The 27403-nt window shown below is 69.4% G+C and overlaps 2 protein-coding genes and 1 non-coding gene across 4 annotated transcripts in view; all 3 read right to left on the bottom strand.

Moving 5' to 3' along the window:
* The window catches only part of POLD1 (DNA polymerase delta 1, catalytic subunit), a 38523-nt gene extending 20892 nt beyond the window's left edge, over positions 1-17631 (bottom strand). The window contains 12 exon segments of the mRNA XM_072847770.1: positions 5101-5211; positions 7694-7803; positions 7806-7833; positions 8844-8948; positions 10059-10225; positions 11597-11652; positions 11654-11824; positions 13027-13195; positions 13588-13713; positions 15575-15682; positions 16728-16918; positions 17543-17631. Of these exon segments, the coding sequence (XP_072703871.1) occupies positions 5101-5211; positions 7694-7803; positions 7806-7833; positions 8844-8948; positions 10059-10225; positions 11597-11652; positions 11654-11824; positions 13027-13195; positions 13588-13713; positions 15575-15682; positions 16728-16917 (1341 nt within the window). The 5' untranslated portion in view covers position 16918; positions 17543-17631.
* Positions 17632-19013: 1382 nt separating this feature from the next.
* LOC140644737 (small nucleolar RNA SNORD88) lies at positions 19014-19103 on the bottom strand. The gene has a single exon (XR_012039829.1). It is a non-coding gene; the product is annotated as a small nucleolar RNA SNORD88 (small nucleolar RNA).
* Positions 19104-19782: 679 nt separating this feature from the next.
* RPS9 (ribosomal protein S9) overlaps positions 19783-27403 on the bottom strand; it is a 56177-nt gene continuing 48556 nt past the window's right edge. For both annotated transcript variants that reach the window (XM_072847772.1, XM_072847774.1), the window contains 4 exons: positions 23403-23507; positions 23178-23300; positions 21247-21433; positions 19783-19954 (listed from right to left, as the gene is read on the bottom strand). In XM_072847772.1, the coding sequence (XP_072703873.1) occupies positions 19783-19954; positions 21247-21433; positions 23178-23300; positions 23403-23499 (579 nt within the window). In that variant the 5' untranslated portion in view covers positions 23500-23507. Of the gene's footprint in view, positions 19955-21246; positions 21434-23177; positions 23301-23402; positions 23508-27403 lie in introns of those variants that run through there.

The following is a 27403-nucleotide window of genomic DNA, read 5'->3' as shown; positions in this document are numbered from 1 at the left end:
ACGTTGGGGACACGTTGGGGACACGTTGGGGACACGGGGGACATGGGGGACACGTTGGGGACACGGGGGACACGTTGGGGACACGGGGGCCACGTCCTTCAGGCAATAGACGGCCAGGCGGCGGCGCGTCTGCTCCGAGCCGCTCTGGGGACACGTTGGGGACACGTTGGGGACACGTTGGGGACACGGGGGACATGGGGGACACGTTGGGGACACGGGGGACACGTTGGGGACACGGGGGACACGTCCTTCAGGCAATAGACGGCCAGGCGGCGGCGCGTCTGCTCCGAGCCGCTCTGGGGACACGGGGGACACGGGGGGACACGTTGGGGACACGTTGGGGACACGGGGGACACGTTGGGGACACGGGGGACACGTCCTTCAGGCAATAGACGGCCAGGCGGCGGCGCGTCTGCTCCGAGCCGCTCTGGGGACACGGGGGACACGTTGGGGACACGGGGGGACACGGGGGACACGTTGGGGACACGGGGGACACGGGGGACACGTCCTTCAGGCAATAGACGGCCAGGCGGCGGCGCGTCTGCTCCGAGCCGCTCTGGGGACACGGGGGACACGTTGGGGACACGGGGGACACGGGGGGACACGTTGGGGACACGGGGGACACGGGGGACACGTCCTTCAGGCAATAGACGGCCAGGCGGCGGCGCGTCTGCTCCGAGCCGCTCTGGGGACACGGGGGACACGTTGGGGACACGTTGGGGACACGGGGGGACACGTTGGGGACACGGGGGGACACGTCCTTCAGGCAATAGACGGCCAGGCGGCGGCGCGTCTGCTCCGAGCCGCTCTGGGGACATGGGGGGACACGTTGGGGACACGGGGGGACACGGGGGGACACGTCCTTCAGGCAATAGACGGCCAGGCGGCGGCGCGTCTGCTCCCAGCCGCTCTGGGGACACGGGGGACACGTTGGGGACACGTTGGGGACACGGGGGACACGTTGGGGACACGGGGGACACGTCCTTCAGGCAATAGACGGCCAGGCGGCGGCGCGTCTGCTCCGAGCCGCTCTGGGGACACGGGGGGACACGTTGGGGACACGGGGGGACACGGGGGGACACGTTGGGGACACGTTGGGGACACGTCCTTCAGACAGTAGACGGCCAGGCGGCGGCGCGTCTGCTCCGAGCCACTCTGGGGGCACGGGGGGACACGGGGGGACACGTTGGGGACACGTTGGGGACACGTTGGGGACACGTTGGGGACACGTCCTTCAGGCAGTAGACGGCCAGGCGGCGGCGCGTCTGCTCCGAGCCGCTCTGGGGGCACGGGGGACACGGGGGACACGTTGGGGACACGTTGGGGACACGGGGGGACACGTCCTTCAGGCAATAGACGGCCAGGCGGCGGCGCGTCTGCTCCGAGCCGCTCTGGGGACACGGGGGACACGGGGGACACGGGGGACACGTTGGGGACACGTTGGGGACACGGGGGACACGTTGGGGACACGGGGGACACGTCCTTCAGGCAATAGACGGCCAGGCGGCGGCGCGTCTGCTCCGAGCCGCTCTGGGGACACGGGGGACACGGGGGACACGGGGGACACGTTGGGGACACGTTGGGGACACGGGGGGACATGGGGGGACACGTTGGGGACACGTCCTTCAGGCAATAGACGGCCAGGCGGCGGCGCGTCTGCTCCGAGCCGCTCTGGGGACACGGGGGACACGTTGGGGACACGGGGGGACACGGGGGGACACGTTGGGGACACGTTGGGGACACGTTGGGGACACGTCCTTCAGGCAATAGACGGCCAGGCGGCGGCGCGTCTGCTCCGAGCCGCTCTGGGGACACGGGGGGACACGTTGGGGACACGGGGGGACACGGGGGGACACGTTGGGGACACGTTGGGGACATGGGGGGACACGTCCTTCAGGCAATAGACGGCCAGGCGGCGGCGCGTCTGCTCCGAGCCGCTCTGGGGACACGGGGGACACGTTGGGGACATGGGGGACACGGGGACACGTTGGGGACACGTTGGGGACCCGTTGGGGACACGTCCTTCAGGCAATAGACGGCCAGGCGGCGGCGCGTCTGCTCCGAGCCGCTCTGGGGACACGTTGGGGACACGTTGGGGACACGGGGGGACACGGGGGGACACGTTGGGGACACGTTGGGGACACGGGGGGACACGGGGGGACACGTTGGGGACACGTTGGGGACACGGGGGGACACGGGGACACGTTGGGGACACGTTGGGGACACGGGGGACACGTTGGGGACACGTTGGGGACACGTTGGGGACACGGGGGACACGGGGGACACGTTGGGGACACGTTGGGGACACGGGGGACACGGGGGACACGGGGGACACGTTGGGGACACGGGGGACACGTCCTTCAGGCAATAGACGGCCAGGCGGCGGCGCGTCTGCTCCGAGCCGCTCTGGGGACACGGGGGGACACGGGGGACACGTTGGGGACACGGGGGACACGGGGGACACGTTGGGGACACGTTGGGGACACGTTGGGGACACGTCCTTCAGGCAATAGACGGCCAGGCGGCGGCGCGTCTGCTCCGAGCCGCTCTGGGGACACGGGGGGACACGTTGGGGACACGGGGGGACACGGGGGGACACGTTGGGGACACGGGGGGACACGTCCTTCAGGCAATAGACGGCCAGGCGGGGGGGCGTCTGCTCCGGGCCGCTCTGGGGACACGGGGGACACGGGGGACACGTTGGGGACACGGGGGACACGGGGGGACACGTCCTTCAGGCAATAGACGGCCAGGCGGCGGCGCGTCTGCCCCAAGCCGCTCTGGGGACACGTTGGGGACACGTTGGGGACACGTTGGGGACACGTTGGGGACACGGGGGACACGGGGGTCACGTCCTTCAGGCAATAGACGGCCAGGCGGCGGCGCGTCTGCTCCGAGCCGCTCTGGGGACACGGGGGACACGGGGGACACGTTGGGGACACATTGGGGACACGGGGGACACAGTGGGGACACGTTGGGGACACGTCCTTCAGGCAATAGACGGCCAGGCGGCGGCGCGTCTGCTCCGAGCCGCTCTGGGGACACGGGGGACACGTTGGGGACACGGGGGACACGGGGGACACGTTGGGGACACAGTGGGGACACGTTGGGGACACGTCCTTCAGGCAATAGACGGCCAGGGCGGCGGCGCGTCTGCTCCGAGCCGCTCTGGGGACACGGGGGACACGGCGGGACACGGGGGGACACGTTGGGGACACGTTGGGGACACGTTGGGGACACGGGGGGACACGTCCTTCAGGCAATAGACGGCCAGGTGGCGGCGCGTCTGCTCCGAGCCGCTCTGGGGACACGGGGGGACACGTTGGGGACATGGGGGGACACGGGCACACGTTGGGGACACGTTGGGGACACGTTGGGGACACGTCCTTCAGGCAATAGACGGCCAGGCGGCGGCGCGTCTGCTCCGAGCCGCTCTGGGGACACGTTGGGGACACGTTGGGGACATGGGGGACACGGGGGACACGTTGGGGACACGTTGGGGACACGTTGGGGACACGGGGGACACGGGGGGACACGTTGGGGACACGTTGGGGACACGGGGGACACGGGGACACGTTGGGGACACGTTGGGGACACGGGGGACACGTTGGGGACACGTTGGGGACACGTTGGGGACACGGGGGACACGGGGGACACGTTGGGGACACGTTGGGGACACGTTGGGGACACGTTGGGGACACGGGGGGACACGGGGGGACACGGGGGGACACGTTGGGGACACGGGGGGACACGTCCTTCAGGCAATAGACGGCCAGGCGGCGGCGCGTCTGCTCCGAGCCGCTCTGGGGACACGGGGGACACGTTGGGGACACGGGGGACACGGGGGACACGTTGGGGACACGGGGGCCACGTCCTTCAGGCAATAGACGGCCAGGCGGCGGCGCGTCTGCTCCGAGCCGCTCTGGGGACACGGGGGACACGTTGGGGACACGGGGGACACGGGGGACACGTTGGGGACACAGTGGGGACACGTTGGGGACACGTCCTTCAGGCAATAGACGGCCAGGGCGGCGGCGCGTCTGCTCCGAGCCGCTCTGGGGACACGGGGGACACGGGGGACACGGGGGACACGTTGGGGACACGTTGGGGACACGTTGGGGACACGTTGGGGACACGTCCTTCAGGCAATAGACGGCCAGGCGGCGGCGCGTCTGCTCCGAGCCGCTCTGGGGACACGGGGGACACGTTGGGGACACGTTGGGGACACGTTGGGGACACGGGGGACACGTCCTTCAGGCAATAGACGGCCAGGGCGGCGGCGCGTCTGCTCCGAGCCGCTCTGGGGACACGGGGGACACGGGGACACGGGGGACACGCTGGGGACACGTTGGGGACACGGGGGGACACGGGGGGACACTGGGGACATCGTTGGGGACACGGGGGACACTGCCCAGGCAATAGACGGCCAGGGCGGCGCGCGTCTGCCCTGTCTGTTCGCCCTGGGGACACGGGGGACACGCTGGGACACGCACACCGGGGACACGGGGGGACACGCTGAGCGCCAGACACGTTGTGGACACGGGGGACACGGGGGACACGCCAGAGACACGCTGGGGACACGGGGACACGGGGGATGCCGCTTGCACACGTTGGGAGCCACGCTGGGGACACGGGGACACGCTTGGGGACACGCCAGACACGGGGGGACACGTCCTTCAGGGGCACACAGGACGGCCAGGGGCGGCGGCGCGTCTGTCCCGCAGGCCGCTCCAGGGGACATGTTAGACACGGGGGGACACGGGGGACACGCTTAGGGACACGGTGGACACCGGCTGGGGACACCGCTTGGGGACACGGGGGACACGGGACACCGCTAGACACGCCAGACACGGGGGACACGCTGGGGACACGTTGGGGACACGGGGGACACGTCCTTCAGGCAATAGACGGCCAGGGTGGCGGCGCGGCCTGCTCCGAGCCGCTCTGGGGACATGGGGACACGGGGGACACGTTGGGGGACACGTTGGGGACACGGGGGGCCACGGGGGGACACGTTGGGGACGCGCACACGGGGGACACGGGGGGACACGTTGGGGACACGTTGGGGACACGGGGGGACGCGGGGGGACGCGGGGGCACCTGGAGGTCGGCGATGATGCCGTGGGGGACGTCCTCCTTCTGCTCGCGCAGGAAGTGGAAGCTGACGGCGTTCAGGGTGTAGGAGCGGAGCTTGTGGTCCCGCAGCAGCACCTGCGCACGGCCCCGCTCACCCCACTGCACCCCACACCCCAACACCCCACACCCCAACACCCCACTGCACCCCACCGCACCCCACACCACCCCCACTGCACCCCACTGCACCCCTGGCACACCCCGACTGCACCCCACACCCCACCACACCCCACCGCACCCCCACACCCCACTGCACCCCACACCCCACTGCACCCCACTGCACCCCCACAACACCCCACTGCACCCCACAGCACCACAGCACCCCCACTGCACCCCACTGCACCCTCACACCCCCACTGCACCCCCCACCCCACCACACCCCCACCGCACCCCCACATGCCCCACTGCACCCCACACCCCACTGCACCTACACCCCAACACCCCCACTGCACCCCACAACACCCCAGACTGCACCCCCGCTGCACCCCAACACCCCACCGCACTCCCACAACACTCCCACTGCACCCCCCACACCCTCACTGCACCCCCACACAACACCCCCACTGCACCCCCGCTGCACCCCCACTGCACCTCCCCAACACCCCACCGCACCCCCACAACACCCCCACTGCACCCCCACACCCCTCACTGCACCCCCTCATTACACCCTACTGCACCCCTGTCTGCACCCTCAAACACCCCACCGCACCCCCAACACTCCCGACACCCTACCACACTCCGACACCCCAACAGCACCCCAACTGCATTCCCACAACGCTCCCACAGCACCCCAACCCCTGGACAAACAGCCCCACAACACCCTAAGAGCACCCTAACAACACCTCCCAACACCACCCCCAACCACACCCCACAACACCCCACAACGCTCCCACTGCACCCCCCAACACCCCGACAACACCCCAAACAAACAGCCCCACAACACCCTAAAAGCACCCCAATAACACCCCGACAACGCCCCAACAACACCCCAACAGCACCCCCAACACACAACACTCTAAAGAGCGCCCCAGCAAACACCCTCTGACTGCACCCCCCGGCACCCTGACTGCACCCCCGACACACACCAGCCCCACAGCACCCTGACAACGCCCCTACAACACCCCCACAGCACCCCGACACACAGCACCCCCACAAACACCACCCCACAACACCCTAAGAACACCCCAATAACACCCTGACAGCACCCTGACAACACCCCAAACAACACCCCCACAACACCCTGACAAACACCACCCCCCACAAACAACACCCCCACAAACAACACCCCAAGAGCACCCCAGTAACACCCTGACAACACCCCAAACACTAACACCCCCCACAGCACCCCCGACACACAGCACTCCCGACACACAACACCCCACAACACCCTCCTGACAAACACCACTCCCAACACCCGGACAACGCCCCTACAACACCCCCTACAGCACCCTAAGAGCACCTCTTCAACAACACCCCCCACAGCACCCCGACACACAACACCCCCACAAACACCACCCCACAACACCCCTAAGAACACCCCAATAACACCTCTGACAGCTCCTGACAAACACCCCCTCACAGCACCCCAACAACGCCCTAAACAACACCCCCACAGCACCCCACAGCCCGAAACTCCCTCCTCCAGCTTGCTGCCGGCCCAGGTACCTGCAGGGGTCGAGGACCCTCTCCAGAGCCCCCCAGGAGCCCCAAGCCTCCAGACCCCCCCCAGGGCCCCCCAGGACCCCCCAGGACCCCCCGCACCGCAGTGATCGGACTGCTGACCCCCCGGGAGCCCTCAGGGCCCCCCCCTCAGAGCCCTCAGAGCCCCCCAGACCCCCAGAGCCCTCAGAGCCCCCCAGGACCCCGCACCTGCAGTGGGTCAAGGACCCCCTGTGGCCCCCCCCCAGAGCCCCCAGGACCCCGTACCTGCAGCGGGTCATGACCCCCCCAGAGCCCCCAGGACCCCCAGAGCCCCCCAGGGACCCCCCAGAGCCTCCCTCAGAGCCCCCAGGGACCCCGCACCTGCAGTGGGTCAAGGACCCCCAGGACCCTCCAGGACCCCCCAGGGACCCCCAGAGCCCCTCAGAGCCCCCAGGGACCCCGCACCTGCAGTGGGTCAAGGACCCCCAGGACCCCCAGGACCCCCAGAGCCCCCCAGAGCCCCTCAGAGCCCCCAGGGACCCTGCACCTGCAGTGGGTCAAGGACCCCCAGAGCCCCCCAGGACCCCCAGAGCCTCCCAGGACCCCAGAGCCCCCAGAGCCCCCCAGGACCCCCAGAGCCCCCCAGGACCCCCAGGGCCCCCAGAGCCCCCAGGACCCCGCACCTGCAGCGGGTCAAGGACCCCCAGAGCCCCCAGGACCCCCAGAGCCCCCAGGGACCCCCCCAGAGCCCCTCAGAGCCCCCCAGGACCCCGCACCTGCAGCGGGTCAAGGACCCCCAGAGCCCCCAGAGCCCCCCAGGACCCCCAGAGCCCCCAGAGCCTCCCAGGACCCCCAGAGCCCCCAGGACCCCAGAGCCCCCAGAGCCCCCAGGACCCCAGAGCCCCCCGGCCCCCCGCACCTGCAGCAGGTCGAGGGTCACCCTCCCCTCGGCGCTGACCACCTTGCTCTCCCGCCGGCCCAGCTGCCGGGACTGGAACGCCGAATCCCGCACGACCGAGCGGGCGCCCGGATGCGCCCCAGGAACGGGAAGGAGTCGACCTGGGGGCAGTGGGGGAGTTGGGGGCTGGGGGGCAGGAGGCGGTCCCGGGTGGGGGAGAAGGACTCTGCCTGTGGGGCAGGCTGGGGGGAGGTTGGGACATCTGGGGGGCAGGCTAGGGGCCGATGGGTAGGTTCTAGGGTAGGTTATGGGGCTGTGGGGCAAGGCCAGGGGCTGGGGGCAGGTTGGGGGCAGGTTAGGGGTTGTGGGGCAGGTCCCAAGGCAGGCCAGGGCTCTGTGAGGCAGGTTGGGGGCTGTGGGGCAGGTTAGGGGCTATGGGGCAAGACCAGGGGCTGGGGGCAGGTTGGGGGCAGGTTAGGGGTTGTGGGGCAGGTCCCAAGGCAGGCCAGGGCTCTGTGAGGCAGGTTGGGGGCTGTGGGGCAGGTTAGGGGCTATGGGGCAGGGCCAGGGGCAGGTTAGGGGCTGGGGGGCAGATCCCAGGGCAACTTAGGGGTCTATGGGGCAGGTTAGGGGTCTATGGGGTAGGTTAAGGTTCTGTGGGGCAGGTCCCAAGGCAGGTCAGGGCTCTGTGGGGCAGATTAGGGGTCTATGGGGCAGGTTAGGGGCTGTGGGGCAGATCCCTGGGCAAGTTAAGCACCTATGGGGCAGGTTAGGGGTCTATGGGGTGGGCTAGGGGTCTACAGGGCAGGTTCCAACATAGGTTACGGGGCTGTGGGGCAGGGCCAAGGGCTGTGGGGCAGGTCAGGGGGCAGGTTAGGGGCTGGGGGCAGATCACAGGGTAAGTTAGGGGTGTATGGGGCAGGTTCCAGGATAAGTTATGGGGCTGTGGAGCAGGGCCAGGGGCCGGGGGCAGGTTGGGGGCAGGCTAGGGGCTGGGGGCAGGTTAGGGGCCGGACGGTAGGTCAAGGGTCCGTGGGGCAGGTCCCAAGGCAGGTCAGGGCTCTGGAGGGCAGGCGGGGGGGCCGTGGGGCAGGCCGTGGGGCAGGCCGTGGGGCCGGGGGGCAGGCCGTGGGGCCGGCCGTGGGGCAGGCCGTGGGGCCGGCGGGGGCACCTTGAGGACGTGGGCGCGCTGCAGCAGGTAGGGCAGGTCGAAGTTCTGGATGTTGTACCCCGTCACGATGTCGGGGTCCACGATCCGCACAAACTCGGCCCACGACTGGGGGGCACGGGGGGTGGTCACAGGGGCCCCCCAAAACCCCAGGGCACCCCAAAACTCCCCGGGACCCCCAGACCCCTGGAACACCCCCCGGGACCCCCAAAACCCCTTCAGAGCCTCGCAGGGCCCCCCTGAACCCCCTTGGAAGCCCCCCCAGAGCCCCCCAAGACCCCTCTGAACTCCTCAAGGACCCCCGGAGCCCCAAGATCCCCGAGAGCCCCCAGAGACCTCCTGAGAGCCCCCCAGGCCCCCCTGGAGCCCCCAGAGACCTCCCTACGAACCCCCAAGGATCCCTGAGAGCCCCTCAAGACCTCCTGAGAGCCCCCCAAGATCCCCTACGAGCCCCCAGGAAGCCCCCGAGAGCCCCCCAGGGACCTCCTGGGCCCCCCCAGATCCCCAAAAGCCCCCCAGGAAGCCCCCGAGAGCCCCCCAGGGACCTCCTGGAGCCCCCAGATCCCCCCAAGCCCCCAGGAAGCCCCCAAGACACCTCCTGGGCCCCCAGATCCCCAAAAGCCTCCCAGGAAGCCCCCGAGAGCCCCCAGGGACCTCCTGGAGCCCCAGATCCCCAGGAAGCCCCCAGACACCTCCTAAGGGCCCCCCAGATCCCCCGAGCCCCCAGGAAGCCCCGAGAGCCCCCAGGGACCTCCTGGGCCCCCAGAGCCCCAGAGCCCCCAGGAAGCCCCTAAGAGCCCCCAGACACCTCCTGGGCCCCCCAGATCCCCAAAAGCCCCCAAGAAGCCCCCAGACACCTCCTGGAGCCCCCAGATCCCCAAAAGCCCCCAGGAAGCCCCTGAGAGCCCCCCAGGGACCTCCTGGAGCCCCCAGATCCCCCCAGGAAGCCCCCAGACACCTCCTGGGCCCCCAGATCCCCAAAAGCCCCCCAGGAAGCCCCGAGAGCCCCCCAGACACCTCCTGGGCCCCCAGATCCCCCAAGCCCCCCAAGAAGCCCCCAGACACCTCCTGGGCCCCCAGATCCCCAAAAGCCCCAGGAAGCCCCGAGAGCCCCCAGACACCTCCTGGAGCCCCCAGATCCCCAAAAGCCCCAGGAAGCCCCGAGAGCCCCCAGGGACCTCCTGGGCCCCCCAGGGCCCCCCCGAGCCCCCCGCCGACCTGGAGCAGGTCCTGCTCCCGCTGGAAGCTGAGGACCTGGGAGCCGAGGATGGGGGCGCAGGGCAGGAGGGTGAAGACGGCGCGGAGGAAGGGCTCGCGCTCCCCCCGCCGCAGCACCACCCCCGCCACCTGGATGACGGGGTCCCGCTCCGCCTCGGGGAACACCCCTGGGGGGGGCGGCACTCAGGGACCCCGCACCCCAACCCCCCCCGCACCCCAACATCCCCCTCTGCACCCCAGTGTCACCTCTGCACCCCAGCCCCCAGCCCCCAACGTCCTGTCCCTCTGCACCCCAACCCCCGCACCCCAACCCCCCAGCCCCCAACGTCCTGTCCCTCTGCACCCCAAACTCCCCCACACCCCAACCCCCACACCCCAACCCCCCAGCCCCCAATGTCCTGTCCCTCTGCACCCCAACCCCCACACCCCAACCCCCTGCACCCCAACCCCCCAGCCCCCAATGTCCTGTCCCTCTGCACCCCAACATCCCCCCTCTGCACCCCAACACCCCAGTGTCACCTCTGCACCCCAAACTCCCCCCACACCCCAACCCCCGCACCCCAACCCCCCACACCCCAACCCCCCTGCACCCCAACATCCCGTCCCTCTGCACCCCCATCCCCCGTGACCTCCCCAGTGTCCCCGCCCTCCTGTCCCCATCCCTGTGACCCCCAATGTCCCCTCCCTCCTGCCCCCCACCCCCTCATGTCTCCCATCCCCCCTCCTGTGACCCCCCACATCCCCCTCATGTCCCCCATCCCCCCGTGACCCCCACATCCCCCGATGTCCCCCGTCCCCCTGCCCCCATCCCCCATCCCTCCTGTGACCCCCCACGTCCCCGATGTCCCCCTCCCTCCTGCCCCCCGTCCCCCAATGTCCCCTGTCCCCCTCCCTCCTGTGACCCCCCCGTCCCCCCGTCCCCCGCTGCCCCCCGCCCCCATCCCTCCTGTGCCCCCCCGATGTCCCCCCCTCCTCCCGCGTCCCCCCCACCCCCCGTGTCCCCCGTCCCCCATCCCTCCTGTGCCCCCCTGATGTCCCCCTCCCTCCCGCGTCCCCCCACCCCCCGCTGCCCCCGTCCCCCTCCCTCCTGTGCCCCCCATGTCCCCCCTCCCCCGCTGCCCCCGCCCCCGCTGCCCCCCGTCCCCCTCCCTCCTGTGCCCCCCGATGTCCCCCCTCCTCCCGCGTCCCCCTGCCCCCCGCTGCCCCCATCCCCCTCCCTCCTGTGACCCCCTGCTGTCCCCTGTCCCCTGATGTCCCCGTCCCTCCTGCCCCCACATCCCCCTCCCTCCTGTGCCCCCCATGTCCCCCCTCCTCCCCCATCCCCCTCCTCCTGTGCCCCCGATGTCCCCCCTCCTCCCCGTCCCCCTCCCTCCTGTGCCCCCCGATGTCCCCCTCCCCCGCTGCCCCCGCCCCCCATCCCTCCTGTGCCCCCATGTCCCCCTCCCCCGCTGCCCCCCACCCCCCGCTGCCCCCGTCCCCCCTCCCTCCTGTGCCCCCACGTCCCCCTCCCCCGCTGCCCCCCGCCCCGCGCCCCTCACCCTTGCGCCCGGCGCACTCGATGTCGAAGCTGAGGATGCGCAGGGGGGAGGCCGAGCCAGGGCCCCTCGGGGGTGGCTCCGCAGCTCCCCCAGCTCACGTCCGCCTCCAGCTGGCACAGGGAGGCCGGGGGGCCCGGGGGCCCCGGCGACAGGGGGCCCCCCAACCGGTACTGCCCCTTCTGCACCTCCACCCAGCAGCACCCCACCAGCCCCGTGTCCACCATGAACCTGGGGGGTGGGGGTGAGGGGGAATGGGGGCTGGGGCAGGATTTGGGGGGGAATGGGGGCTGGGGGCAGGATTTGGGGGCGGGGGTGAGGGGAATGGGGGCTGGGGGCAGGATTTGGGGGTGGGGGTGGGGAAATGGGGGCTGGGGGCAGGATTTGGGGGGGGGGTGGGGGAAATAGGGGCTGGGGGCAGGATTGGGGGGGCAGGACTGGGGCAGTTTGGGGACCCCAGGGGGCAAATGGGGACCCCAGGGAGAGATGGGGGCATTGGGGGGAAAGTGGGGGCTCTGGAGGTGGGGGGCAGGACTGGGGCGGTTTGGGGACCCGGGGGGCAAATGGGGGCCCTGGGGAGGGGCAAATGGGGGACCTGGGGGGAAGTGGGGGCCCTGGAGGTGGGGGGTAGGATGGGGGGCAGGACTGGGGTGGTTTGGGGGGCCCTGGGGGCAGATGGGGACCCTAAGGGGGAAGTGGGGGCCCTGGGGACAGATGAGGACCCCAGGGGGCAGATGGGGACCTGGGGGGAAGTGGGGGCCCTGGAGGTGGGGGGGTAGGATGGGGGGCAGGACCGGGCGGTTTGGGGGACCCCGGGGGCAAATGGGGCCCCAGGGGGAGATGGGGACCCTGGGGGACCCCCAAGGGGCACATGGGGGCCACTGGGGGCAAGTGGGGGCCCTGGGGGCAAGGTGGGACTTAAGGGGGCAGTGTGGGGGCCCGGGGGCAGAGAGGGGACCCTGGGGGCACCTGGGGACCCTGGGGGCAAGTGGGGGGCCAAGAGGGCAGATTGGGGACCCTGGGGGGGAGCAGTTTGGGGACCCCAGGGGACACTTAGGGGACCCCATGAAGGACGTGAGCACTGGGGGGGGGGGGAGGGGCAATTTGGGGATCCCAGGCACAATTTGGGGACCCCCATGAGGGAGATGAGCACCCGGGGGGGGACAATTTGGGGACCCTGGGGACAACTTGGGGACCCCAGAGGAGGGGGGTGGCCCCAGGGGACAATTTGGGGACCCCGGGGGACACTTAGGGGACCCCATGAAGGACGTGAGCACTGGGGGGGGGGGAGGGGCAATTTGGGGACCCCATGAGGGAGATGAGCACCCGGGGGGACAATTTGGGGACCCCAGAGGAGGGGGCGGCCCCAGGGGACAATTTGGGGACCCCGGGGGACGGGGGGGGTCCTGGGGGGGTCCTGGGGGGGTCCCTACCTGATCTCGAAGTCGATGTTGGCCTCGAAGAGGGGCACGGGGTGCACCCCCAGCGGCCCCCAGCGCAGCCCCTGCTCCAGCAGCCGCCGGGCGGGGGCCACCAGGCGGGGGAGGGCCAGGACCACCCGCACGAAGAGAGCCAGCTCCCCCCCCTGGTACCCCAACATACCTGGGGGGGGCCGGGGGGGTCAGCAGCCCCCCCAAACCTATCCGGGGGGGGCTCCCCCTGCCCCATAGCGCGGCTGCGGTGGTGTTTCCCCCATGCAAGACACCCCCCAACCCCCTTGGGCCCCGCTTGCTTGGGGGGATTTGGAGGGGGGGGATTTGGGGGGCACTGACCCCCCCGGTACCCCAACATACCTGGGGGGGGTCAGCAGCCCCCCCAAACCTATCCGGGGGCTCCCCTGCCCCATAGCGCGGCTGCGGTGGTGTTTCCCCCGCACAAGACGCCCCCCAACCCACCCGGGCCCCCTTGCTCGGCGTGGGGGGGTGTTGGGGGGCTGGGGGGTGGTGGGGGGCTGGGGGTGTTGGGGGGCTGGGGGGTGGGGGTTGGGGGCTCACTCTGCTTGCGGCACAGCTCCAGGGCCAGCACGGCCCGGCTCAGCCCCTCCTTGTTGCCCCGCGGCTCCCGCAGCAGCGCCGCGTCCAGCTCCCGCTCCAGCTCCCCCAGGTGCTGCGGCTCCAGCCCTGGGGGGAACAAGGGGGGTCGTGGGGGCCCCACCCCCTGGGGTGGGGGGTGGGGGGGGCACGGACCCCCGGTACCCCGTGGGGAGCACAACCCTCGTACGAGCCAGTGGAGAATCCCCAGATGGGGGGGAAGTTGGGGGGTTTTGGGGGCTCAGGGGGTTTGGGGGGCTCGGGGGGTGGGGGCTCGGGGGGTTGGGGGTGTGAGGGGGGTTTTGGGGGCACTGACCCCCGTGCCCTGTGGGGAGCACAACCCTCGTACGAGCCAGTGGAGAACCCCAAGATGGGGGGGGGGAGGGAGTTGGGGGGTTTTGGGGGCCCAGCGGGGTTTGGGGGCTCAGGGGGTTTGGGAGGGCTCGGGGGGTTGGGGGTGTGAGGGGGGTTTTGGGGGCACTGACCCCCCGTGCCCCGTGGGGAGCACAACCCTTGTATGAGCCAGTGGAGAACCCCAAGATGGGGGGGGGGAGGGAGTTGGGGGTTTTGGGGCCCAGCGGGGTTTTGGGGGCTCAGGGGTTTTAGGGGGCCGGGGGTGTTGGGGGGCGTTGGGGGCACTGACCCCTGCACGAGCCAGTAGAGAATCCCCAGATGGGGGAGGGGGGTTGGGGGTGCCTGGGGGTTTGGGGGTGCCCAGGGGGTTTGGGGATGCCTGGGGGCGTTTGGGGGTGCCGGGGGGTTTGGGGTGCCCGGGGGCGTTTGGGGGTGCCGGGAGGGTTTGGGGGTGCCGGGAGGGGTTTGGGGGTGCCCGGGGCTTTGGGGGTGCCCGGGGGGTTTGGGGGTGCCTGGGGGCGTTTGGGGGTGCCCGGGGGGGTTTGGGGGTGCCTGGAGGTTTGGGGTGCCCGGGGGTTTGGGGGTGCCTGGAGGTTTGGGGGTGCCTGGGGGCGTTTGGGGGTGCCCGGGGGGTTTGGGGGTGCCTGGAGGTTTGGGGTGCCCGCGGGGTTTGGGGGTGCCTGGAGGTTTGGGGGTGCCCGGGGGTTTGGGGGTGCGGGGGGTTTGGGGGTGCCCAGGGGGTTTGGGGGGTCCCTCCTCACCGGGGGGGCCAGGACGTAGAAGTAGGGGGCGAAGCCGTGGACGTGCAGGCAGACGCTGTGCCCGGCCGCCGTCGCCCCGAAGAGGCGCAGGACGGGGACGGGGCCCACGGTGGCCCCCGGCATCCCGGGGAGGGGACCCTGGGGGGAGGGGCAGGGTGACCCCCGGCCTGGGGGCACAGCCCCGTGTGCCCCCCCTCCAGGGACCCAAGGGTGCTCAGGGGACCCGATCATGCCCCCCCACGGGACCGGGTGCCCCCCCAAGGGACCCAAAGATGCTCAGGGGACCCAGGGGTGCCCCCCCACTGACCCAAGGATGTGGGTGCCCCCCAGGGACCCAGGGGTGCTGTGGGGACCCCATCACGCCGCCCCCGGGGACCCAGGGGTGGCTCAGGGGACCAGAAGTGCCCCCCCCCCCAGGGACCCAGGGGTGCTGTGGGGACCCAGAAGTGCCCCCCCAGGGCCCCATGGGTGCTGGGGGGACCCCATCACGCCCCCCCCCCCACCAGGGATTTGGGTGCCCCCTTCAGGGCCCCATGGGTGCTGGGGGGGGGGCCAAGGGTGGTGGTGGGGGCCCATGGGTGCTGGGGGGACCCCATCACGCCCCCCCAGGGGACCCATGGGTGCTCAGGGGACCCAGAAGTGCCCCCCCCAGGGATCTGGGTGCCCCCCCCAGGGCCCCATGGGTGCTGGGGGGACCCCATCACGCCCCCCCCCCCCCGGATTTGGGTGCCCCCTCCAGGGCCCCATGGGTGCTGGGGGGGGGCCATGGGTGGTGGTGGGGGCCCATGGGTGCTGGGGGGGCCCATGGGTGCTGGGGGGGGCCCATGGGTGCTGACCGACGTAGTGGTCGATGTCGAGCTGGAGGAAGCAGAGGCTCTCGGGGGGCTGCGGGGGAAGGGCCGGGCGCCGCCACTTGGGGTTCACCTCCCCCACAAACTGGCTCCCTGGGGGGAGGGGCAGAGCCTGTCCTGACCCACGGCACCCCCGGCCCACCCCATAGCGCGCCACAGCACCCCCAGCCTGCCCCATAGCACCCCTATCCTGCCCCGCTGCTCCCCCCAGCACCCCACTCTACCCCATGACTCCCCCATAGCACCCCCAACCTGGCCCCCAGCACCCCTATCCTGCCCCATAGCGCCCCATGGCACCCTCAGCCTACCCCACAGTACCCCTATCCTGCCCCACTGTTCCCCCCAGCATGCCATTTTGCCCCACAACTCCCCCATAACACCCCCAACCTGGTGCCCAGCACCCCTATCCTGCCCCATAGCACCCCTATGGTGCCCCCCAGTACCCTTATCCTGCCCCATAGCACACCTGTCCTGCCTCACTGCTCCCCTGACACCCCTTTCTGCCCCACAACTTCCCTAGCCTGCCCCATAGCACTCCCCAGCACTCCCATTCTGCCCCATAGCACCCCCCAGCGTCCCCATCCTGCCCCATAGCTCCCCCCAGCATCCCCATCCTGCCTGCCAGCACCCCCGTCCTGCCCCATAGCTCACTCCAGCACCCCCATCGCACCCCCAGCACTCCCATCCTGCCCCATAGCACTCCCCAGCTCCCCATCCTGCCCCATAGCACCCCCAGCATCCCCATCCTGCCCCATAGCTCCCTCCAGCTCCCCCATCCTGCCCCATAGCTCACTCCAGCACCCCCATAGCACCCCCCAGCACTCCCACCCTGCCCCATAGCACTCCCCAGCTCCCCATCCTGCCCCATAGCACCCCCAGCATCCCCATCCTGCCCCATAGCTCCCTCCAGCTCCCCCATCCTGCCCCATAGCACCCCCCAGCATCCCCATCCTGCCCCATAGCTCCCTCCATCTCTCCCAGCCTGCCCGATAGCACCCCCCAGTTCCCCCATCCTGCCCCACAGCACCCCTCAGCATCCCCATCCTGCCCCATAGCTCCCTCCAGCTCCCCCACCCTGCCCCACAGCACCCCTTTCTGCCCCCCAACTCCCCCCTTTCTGCCCCCCAGCCCCGCTCACCCAGGGGCTGGCTCTCGGGGGGCGGGGGGGGCTCCTCGGCCGCCCTCTCCGCCGCCAGCTCGGCCTCCAGCTCCTCCAGTTGCGCCAGCTCCTCCTCGAACTGGGAGGGGACCCCCGCCCCCCCCGCCGCCCCCCGCAAGCGCTTCGCCTGGGGGGGGCCCCCGGGCGTCCCCGGCCGCTTCCCCTCCATCCTGGGGGCACAAGGGGGGGTTGTGGGGGTGTGACGGGGCCCCCTGAGCCCTCAGGGACTCCCCCCCATCGCAGGGACCCCCCAGCCCCACACAGAACCCCTCAGGGACCCCCCAGGAACACCCCCCCATTGCAGGGGCCCCTTAGGGACCCCCAGAGCACGGGGACCCCCCAGCCCCTCAGAGACCCCTCAGGGACCTCCCAGCCCCTCAGGGACCCCCCAGGAACACCCCCAATTTCAGGGACCCCCCAGAACCCTCAGCCCTCCGGGACCCCCCTCGATCGTGGGGACCCCCCAACCCCTCCGAGCCCCCTCAGCCGCCCCCGGATCCCCTCAGAGACCCCCCATGGCGGGGACCCCCAAACCCTCTCATCCCCTCAGAGACCCCCCTGCCCCAGGACCCCCTCGATCGCGGGATCCCTCAGAGCCCCCCGGGACCCCTCACAGACCCCCACAGGCCGCGGGGTCCCCTCAGGTTTCCCTCAGGGGCTCCCCGACCCCCCACCCCCTCAGGACCCCCGACCCCCCCAGACGGCGGGGACACCCCCTAGACCCCCCACCCCCCTCTGCACCCCCGGCCCCTCAGGGCCCCCCCCGGAGCAGGGACCCCCCCGGCCCCGCTCACCCCGCGGAAGACGCGTTCTCCCGCCAACAGCGAGGGGGCGGAGCCAAAGCGCGGCTCCACCCCGGAAGCACGCAGCCATTGGTAGACGCCCTAACACGTGATGCAAAGCTTCCGGCGGATGGGCGCCGCCATCTTGAGTGTGGCAGGGCTGCCCTCCCGGGGAGGGGGGGAGGGGCTGCCCGAGCTTCCGGGGCCCCCCCAAACCCCAGGGTTGGGAACCCCCCCCCCCAAAAAACGTCCAGGGGACCCAGGCGTCCGCCCCGCCCCCTACATTGAGGGGTCTGGACCCCCCAAAACCCCCGGGTTGGGACCCACCACCCCCCCAAAAGAAACACGAAGGTTGGGGGCTCCCCAAAACACCCCAAGATTGGGGACCCCCCCCAAAAAAAACCCTCCAGGGAACCCAGGAGCTGGGGGCCCCCCCAAAACTGAGGGATCCGGACCCCCCCAAATTTGGGCCACCCCAAAACCCCAAGATTGAGGACCCAGGTGTCTGCCCCTCCCCCCCCAAAACTGAGGGGTCTGGACCCCCCCCCCCCAAGTTTGGGGCCCCCAAAACCCCTCCGAGGAACCCACGTGCTCAGCCCCTCCCCCCAAAAACTGAGGGGTCAGGACACCCCCAAAGTTCGGGCCCCCCCCAACCACCAAAGAACCCAGGCACTTGCCCCCCCCCCCAAAACTGAGGGGCCTGGGCCCCCAAAGTTGGGACCCCCCAAAACCCCTCCACGGAACCCAGGAGCTCAGGGCCCCCCAAAATTGGGGACCCCCCAAAACATCCAGGGAAGCCAGGTTCTTGGGGCCCCCCCAAAACTGAGGGATCCAGACACCCCCACCCCCCCCCCAATCCCCTCCGAGGAACCCAGGCATCCGGGTACCCCAAAACAGAGGGTCAGGACCCCCAAATTTGGGCCCCCCAAAAACCCCAAGATTGGGGACCCACGTGTCTGCCCCCCAACTGAGGGGTCTGGGGACCCCCAAGATTGGGGACCCCCCCCAAACCGCTCCACAGAACCCAGGAGCTCAGGGCCCCCCAAAACTGAGGGTCTGGCCCCCCCCAAAATCCTCTGAGGAACCCAGGCATCCGGGTCGCCCCAAAACAGAGGGTCAGGACCCCCCAAGTTTGGGCCCCCAAAACCCCCAAGATTGGGGGACCCCCTCAAAACCCCTCCAAGGAACCCAGGAGCTTGCCCCCCCCCCCCAACTGAGGAGTTTGGATGCCCCCCCGAGACTGGGGACCCCACCCCCAAAGTGAGAGCTCTGGACCCCTCCCCCAAGGTTGGGGACCCCCTTAAAACTGGGGGCCCCCAAAGCCTCCGAGGGCCCCCAAAACACAAGAGACCCCCGTGGGACGATTCCGTTTATTGTCGCTGACCCCCCGGGGGGACCCCGGCGCGCGGGAGCTGGGACCTGGACAAAAAAGGGGGTGTGTTAGCGGGGACCCCCCAAAAACCACCCAGCCCCCCGGCCCCCAGGGCCCCTCAGACCCCCCGGGGTGTCAAGGCCCTGGGGGGCACAGAGATCGTCAGGGGTTCAGCGCCCAGTGCTGCCATCATGGGGGGCCCCAAAGCAGCCCCCCGAACCCCCTCCCCAAATCCCCCAAAACCCCTCACCCCAAACCCCCTGTGCCCCCCAAAGCCCGTGACCCCCCCCCACAAGACCCCAAAACCTCCGGCACCCCAAAAACAGCCCCCCTCACCCCAAACCCCCAGGGCCCCCAGCCCCCCAATCCCCTGACACCCCCACAGAGCCCCCAAACCCCCTCCCCACCCAACACCTCCACCCCCAGCCCCCTACTCTCACCCCAGGGGTCCCCCCCCAATTTTGGAGGGGGGGGGCTCAGTCCTCCTCCTCATCCTCCCGCCCCCCAAACCCCCTACTCTCACCCCAGGGTCCCCCCCAATTTTGGGGGCTCAGTCCCCATCCTCACCCCCCCCACCCCTACAAACCCCCAAAACCCCATCCCCCAACACCACCCCTGCCACACCCCCCAGCCCCCCATTCTCTCACCCCAGGGGTCCCCCCAGTTTTGGGGGGCTCAGTCCTCCTCCTCATCCTCCAGCCCCCCCAAACCCCCCTACTCTCACCCCAGGGGTCCCCCCAATTCTGGGGGGCTCAGTCCTCATCCTCACCCCCACCCCTACAAACCCCCAAACCCCGTCCCCCCCCACCACCCCTGCCACACCCCCAGCCCCCAAACCCCCCATTCTCTCACCCCCAGGGTCCCCCCAGTTTTGGGGGGCTCAGTCCTCCTCCTCGTCCTCGCCCCCCCGCGCCCCCTGCCCCTTCTTGGCGTTCTTGCGCTTGACGCGGCCGGGCGGCCCCCCGTACGGGGAGCGGAGCGAGAAGTCGATGTGCTTCTGCGAGTCCAGGCGCACGATGAAGGAGGGGATGTTCACCACCTGCTTCCGCACCCTGGGGGGCACCCCAAAAAAAGGGGGGGGGTCGGCACCCCAAAAATCCCCCACACACCCCCCCCCGGTACCACCCCCCCCCCCCAGGCACCCCGACCCCACTGCAGGGAGACCCTGCCCTGGGAAACGGCTCCAAAATGGGGAGGGGGCAGCACCTGTGAAGAGTGTACCCCAAAAAAGGGGGTCCCCACAGTTAAAGGGCCCCCCCAAGATTTAGGGGGGCCCCGATATTTTAGGGGGCCCCCCCCAAAATTTAAGGGGGGGGGTCACTTGGGTGCAGACCCCAGCCCCTTTGCAGAGTGTCTGGCTGCAGACGGACTTGGGGGGCTGGAGCATGGGGGGAGATGTTCACCACCTGCTTCCGCACCCCAAAAATACGGGGGGGGCAGCACCCCAAAAATCCCCACACACACCCCCCCCCGTACCCCAACTCCACTGCGGGGAGACCCTGCCCTGGGAAACGGCTCCAAAATGGGGAGGGAGCAGCACCTGTGAAGAGTGTACCCCAAAAAAAGGGGGTCCCCACAGTTAAGGGGCCCCCCAATATTTCAGGGGGGGCCCCAAGATTTCGGGGGGGCCCCCCAAGATCTAAGGGGGGATCGCTTGGGTACAGACCCCAGCCCCTTTGCGGAGTCTGGCTGCAGCGAGTCTTGGGGGGGGATGGAGAAAGGGCCCCCCAAAAATGGGGGGGCAGCACCCCAAAAATGGGGGGGCAGCACCCCAAAAATGGGGGGGCAGCACCCCAACCCCATCGTGGGGAGACCCTGCCCTGGGGAGCCCAGCTCCTATATAGGGAGGGGGAAACACCTGCATGTACCCCCAAAAAAAGAAGGGGGCTGAGGGGGTCCCCAATATCTGAGGAAGCGAGGGGCACCCCAAAATTTAAGGGGAGCCCCCCAACTTAAGGGGAGCCCCCCAATTTAAGGGGAGCCCCCCCAATTTAAGGGGGGGGTCACCTGGGCATGGACCCCAGCCCCTTTGTGGGGTGCCTGGCTGCTGTGAGACTTGGGGGGCTGGAGAAACAGTGGGGGAGGGGGTGTAGAGCCAGATGAGCCCCCCCCAAAGTTTTGGGGGGGCTCTGGCAGCGTGTGGCCCCCCCCAAAATGTGAAAGAGGGGGAGGGGGGGGGTTACCTGCGCGTGGACCCCGTCCCCTTCGCAAGGTGTACGGCGGAGCCGCAGTGAGCCTTGCCGACCTCGCCGGGGGGGGCCCCCCCGAGCTGGGGCGGGGGGGGGGGGCCCTCAGGTTTTGGGGGGGCCCCTCAGGTGGTTTTTTTTTGTGGGGGGGCCCCTACCGGATGTGGCGCTGGCGGATGAGGACGCGGGCGTGGTGGATGGACTTGGCCAGGCCCAGCTTGAAGACCTGGGTCTGGAGACGGCGCTCGAGGAAATCCTCGATCTTCAGCCCCAGGATGTAATCGAGCTTCATCTTCCCCTCGTCCAGCACCCCGATGCGCACCAGGCGCCGCAGCAGCGCGTTCCCTGGGGGGACGGGGAAACGGGGGGGAAGTGGGGGGGAATGGGGAAACGGGGGGGGAGTGGGGGGGAAGTGGGGGGAATGGGGAAACAGGGGGGGAAGTGGGGGGGAATGGGGAAACAGGGGGGAAGTGGGGGGGGAAGTAGGGGGGGGAATGGGGGGGAATGGGGGGGAAATGCGGGGGAATGGGGGGAATGGGGGAATGGGAAACAGGGGAAGTGGGGGGAGTGGCGGGGAGTGGGGAACGGGGGGGGAAGTGGGGGGAATGGGGAAACAGGGGGAAGTGGGGGGAGTGGCAGGGGAATGGGGAAAAAGGGGGAAGTGAGGGGGAAGTGGCGGGGGAATGGGGAAACGGGGGGAAGTGGGGGGAATGGGGAAACGGGGGAAGTGGGGGGAAGTGGGGGGGAATGGGGAAACGGGGGGAAGTGGGGGGGGAAGTGGCGGGGAATGGGGAAACGGGGGAAGGTGGGGGAATGGGCAAACACGGGGGAAGTGGGGGGGAAGTAGTGGGGAAGTGGGGAAACAGGGGAAGTGGGGAAATGTGGGGGGGGAACGGGCAAACACGGGGGAAGTGGGGGGGAAGGCAAGGGGAATGGGGAAATGTGGGGGGAACGGGGGAAGGCAGGGGGATGTGGGGGGAATGGGCAAACACGGGGGAAGTGGGGGAAGTAGCGGGGGAATGGGGGGAAAGGCAGGGGGAATGGGGAAACGGGGAGAGATGTGAGGGGGAAGTAGCGGGGGAATGGGGAAACGGGGGGAAGTGAGGGGGAAGTAGCGGGGGAATGGGGAAACGGGGGAATGGAGAGGGGGAGGCAAGGGGAATGGGGAAACGTGGGGGGAACGGGGAAGGCGGGGGAATGGGCAAACACGGGGGAAGTAGGGGGAAGTAGGGGGAAGTGGGGGAAGGCAGGGGAATGGGGAAACAGGGAGAGATGTGAGGGAGAAGTAGCGGGGGAATGGGGAAACGGGGGGGAATGGGGAAATGGAGAAAAAGGGATGAGATGGGGTGAAATGGGAAAGAGGGGGAACAGCGAGGGGAAAAAGGGGGAGAAACCGGGGGGGGGAAGGGGAGAAACCGGGGGGGGGAAGGGGTGAGATGGGGCAAAGTGGGGGGTGAGGGGGCAGAAAGGGAGAGGACGGGCGAGAAAATGGGGGCCAGAAGAGAAAAGGGGGACGAGGGGAGGAAAAACAGCGGGGAGGGAGGAAGGGAGGGGAGCAAAGGGGGAGGAGACAGAAACATGGGGTGACCCCAAGGGGGGAGAAAGGGGGGGCAAGAAAAAAGAGGAAAAAAGGGAAAAGGGGGTGGAAACGGAGGGAAAAGGGGTGGAAACGGAGGAAAAGGGGGTGGAAACGGAGGAAAAGGGGTGGAAACGGAGGAAAAGGGGTGGAAACGGAGGAAAAAGGGGGTGGAAACGGAGGAAAAGGGGGTGGAAACGGAGGAAAAAGGGGTGGAAACGGAGGAAAAAGGGGTGGAAACGGAGGAAAAGGGGGTGGAAACGGAGGAAAAAGGGGGTGGAAACGGAGGAAAAAGGGGGTGGAAACGGAGGAAAAAGGGGGTGGAAACGGAGGAAAAAGGGGGTGGAAACGGAGGGAAAAGGGGGTGGAAACGGAGGGAAAAGGGGGTGGAAACGGAGGGAAAAGGGGGTGGAAACGGAGGAAAAAGGGGGTGGAAACAAAGCTGGCAGGAAAAGGGGACCCAGGGAGGGAAAGGGGGTCCCTAGGCAGGGAAAAGGGGTGCCCCCAACTCACCCTCGAAGAGGCGTCGCGGGTCCTTCTCGTCGAGGGTGAGCAGCTCCCGCGCCGCCTTCCGGATCTTGGCCAGGGTGAACTTGACCCGCCAGACCTCCCGCTTGTTCCGCAGCCCATACTCCCCTGGGAGAAGTGGGGGGGGAGAGGTCAGGGGGTCCCCAAACCCCCTCAATCCCCTGGTGCCCCCCAAACCCCCCTCAATCCCCTGGTGCCCCCCAAACTCACCGATGAGCTTCAGCTCCTGGTCGAGGCGGGATTTCTCGAAGGGACGGCGAGGGGTGACGTAGGTTTTGCGGCAAACCCAGCTCCGGGCAACCGGCATGGTGGGGGCTGGGGTGTTTTTGGAGGGGGGGAGCAGATTTAGGGTGTCGGCCCTGCTCTTGGGGCTCCCCCCCCAAAAAGGGGGCTACCTAAATGAGGGACAGCCACCCCAAGAAGGAATTGGGCCCCCCCATTTCTGCTGGAAGCTGCTGCCCATAACTGAGTGTGTGTCGCCCCCCCCCCCAAATTATCTGGGGGGGTCTGTTGGCCCCTTAGTGAGAGGGGGGGGTGGTTTTGGGGGGCTCTAAGGCCTGAAGCGATGATAGGCTCCAGCCCCCCCATAGCCGGGGGGGTCTGATCACCCCCTTACTGGTTCCTCACGGCAACGCTATGGGGTGCGACCCCCCGAGCTGCCATGGAGGTCCCGGGCCCCCAAATCCCCCTGGGGTGGTGTCATGGGCTGGGATCCCCAAAGCCCCCGTGAGGATCCAGGGTACCCCAAATCCCCCCGGGGTGGTGTCATGGGCTGGGACCCCCCAAGGGCCGGGGACCCCCAAAACGAGCCCCCCAACACAACACGTGTCGGCCCCCTCCGCTCTGCGCATGCGCGCGTCGGCATGCGGCCCGGAGGCGCTCAGCCTCTGCGCCGCGCGCATGCGCCGCGGCGGCCCCAGAAGGGGCCAGCGCATGCGCTATCGCGGCCACACCATGTTCCCCGCACATGCGCAGAGCGGCTGGAGGTCCCGCACAAGGCCGCTGCCTGGCCCGGGCCTCGCCGCCGCCGCTGTCCCCAGTCCCGGCTCGCCGGGGGAACCGGCCTGAGCCCCGACCCGGCCCCGGTCGCGGTCCCGGTCTGCCGGGCCCGGCCTCACCTCAGCTCCGCGGCGGCCGCGGTGGCGGAAAGGAGGGGGGCGCCCGCCAGCGCCGGTTTATATAGGCCGGCGGGGAGGTCCCCGCCCCTCTCGCCGAGCCAGCCAATGGGAGGCGCGTCGAGCTCGTCGCGCCGGCCAATGGCTGAGCGCGCCTGGGGAGCACCGAGTGGGGGAGCGTCCCCGTGTGGGCGGCGCCATTGTTCCGGGAGGGAGGGGGGAGCGCGGGGTCCGCCGGGCGCGGTGCTCGGCGCGGCGGGTGTCCCCACGCGGGACGGGGGTCACTCGGGTGTGGCCGGGTGTGGCCACGGGTGTCACCGGGTGTGGCCACGGGTGTCACCCTGCCTGGACGCGTGTCCCCTGGGTGTCATCGTGTGTCCACGGGTGTCACCGTGCCTGGACACTGTCCCCTGGGTGTCACCGGGTGTGGCCACGGGTGTCACCCTGCCTGGACGCGTGTCCCCTGGGTGTCATCGTGTGTCCACGGGTGTCACCCTGCCTGGACACTGTCCCCTGGGTGTCACCGTGTGTCCACGGGTGTCACCGTGCCTGGACGCGTGTCCCCCGGGTGTCACCATGTCTGTCCACGGGTGTCACCGTGCCTGGACGCGTGTCCCCCGGGTGTCACCGGGTGTGGCCACGGGTGTCACCCTGCCTGGACGTGTGTCCCCCGGGTGTCACCGTGTGTCCACGGGTGTCACCCTGCCTGGACGTGTGTCCCCCGGGTGTCACCGTGTGTGTCCACGGGTGTCACCCTGCCTGGACACTGTCCCCCGGGTGTCACCATGTGTCCACGGGTGTCACCCTGCCTGGACACTGTCCCCCGGGTGTCACCATGTGTCCACGGGAGTCACCCTGCCTGGATGCGTGTCCCCTGGGTGTCACCGTGTCTGTCCACGGGTGTCACCCTGCCTGGACACGTGTCCCCCAGGTGTCACCGTGTGTGTCCACGGGAGTCACTGTGCCTGGACACGTGTCACCCTGTGTCACCTTGTGTCACGCTCTGTGAACACATGTCCCCTGGGTGTCACCATGTGTCCACGTGTGTCACCATCTGTGGCCACGTCTCACCATGCACGTCCAAGTGTGTCACCGCCTGTCTTCACGGGTGTCACCTGGCCCGGACGCATGTCACCTGCGGGTCCCTCTGTGTCCCCGCGTCTCCGCCCGCCCCGTCGGAGGCCAGTGGAGCACCCAGGGGACACCCCCAGTCCCACCGCCGGCCACCGTGACACCCATGGACAGACACGGTGACACCCAGGGGACACAGGTCCAGGCACGGTGACACCCGTGGACACACGGTGACACCCAGGGGACACGCGTCCAGGCACGGTGACACCCGTGGACACACACGGTGACACCTAGGGGACACGGGTCCAGGCACGGTGACACCCGTGGACAGACACGGTGACACCCGAGTGACACATGACCAGGCACAGTGACACCCGTGGACACACATGGTGACACCCAGGGGACATGTGTCGAGGCATGGTGACACCTGTGGACACACATGGTGACACCCGGGGGACACGCGTCCAGGCACGGCGACACCCGTGGACACACGATGACACCCGGGGGACACGTGTCCAGGCACAGTGACACCCGTGGACACACGGTGACACCCAGGGGACACGCGTCCGGGCACGGTGACACCCGTGGACACACACGGTGACACCCAGGGGACATAGGTCCAGGCACGGTGACACCCATGGACAGACACGGTGACACCCAGGGGACACGTCTCCAGGCACGGTGACACCCGTGGACACACATGGTGACACCCGGGGGACACGTGTCCAGGCACGGTGACACCCGTGGACACACGGTGACACCCAGGGGACACATGACCAGGCACAGTGACACCCGTGGACACACACGGTGACACCCAGGGGACACGCGTCCAGGCACGGTGACACCCGTGGACACACACGGTGACACCCAGGGGACACGCGTCCAGGCACGGTGACACCCGTGGACACACACGGTGACACCCAGGGGACACGCGTCCAGGCACGGCGACACCCGTGGACACACGATGACACCCGGGGGACACGTGTCCAGGCACAGTGACACCTGTGGACACACACGGTGACACCCAGGGGACACGTGTCCAGGCATGGTGACACCTGTGGACACACATGGTGACACCAGGGGACATGTGTCCAGGCACGGTGACATCCATGGACACGCACGGTGACACCCGTGGACACACACGGTCACACCCGGGGGACACGTGTCCAGGCACGGTGACACCCGTGGACACACGGTGACACCCAGGGGACACGTGTCCAGGCAGGGTGACACCCGTGGACACACACGGTGACACCCAGGGGACACGTGTCCAGGCAGGGTGACACCCGTGGACACATGGTGACACCCAGGGGACACGCGTCCAGGCACGGTGACACCCGTGGACACACACGGTGACACCCAGGGGACACGCGTCCAGGCACGGTGACACCCGTGGACACACGGTGACACCCAGGGGACACGCGTCCAGGCATGGTGACACCTGTGGACACACATGGTGACACCAGGGGACATGTGTCCAGGCAGGGCGACACCTGTGGACACACACGGTGACACCCGAGTGACACATGACCAGGCACAGTGACACCCGTGGACACACACGGTGACACCCAGGGGACAGTGTCCAGGCAGGGTGACATCCATGGACACGCACGGTGACACTCTTGGACACACAATGACACCCAGGGGACACGTGTCCAGGCACGGTAACACCCGTGGACACACACGGTGACACCTGAGTGACACATGACCAGGCAGGGTGACACCCGTGGACACACATGGTGACACCAGGGGACGTGTCCAGGCAGGGTGACACCCGTGGACACACACGGTGACACTCGGACACACAGTGACACCCGGGGGACACGTGTCCAGGCACGGTGACACCCGTGGACACACACGGTGACACCCAGGGGACACGTGTCCAGGCACGGTGACACCCGTCGCCACACACGGTGACACCCGGGTGACACGTGTCACCGTGGGTGACCTGGGTGACAGTGGAGTTGTCCCCTCAGCCCCTTCACTGGTGGGACACTGGTGCCACCACGGAGGGACATCAGCGTG

This window comes from Ciconia boyciana, chromosome 28 (genome assembly GCF_034638445.1).
Source record: "Ciconia boyciana chromosome 28, ASM3463844v1, whole genome shotgun sequence".
NCBI classification, from domain to species: Eukaryota; Metazoa; Chordata; class Aves; order Ciconiiformes; family Ciconiidae; genus Ciconia; species Ciconia boyciana.
Note: the sequence above shows the minus strand (reverse complement) of the source record. Positions and strands in the feature narration are given on the sequence as shown.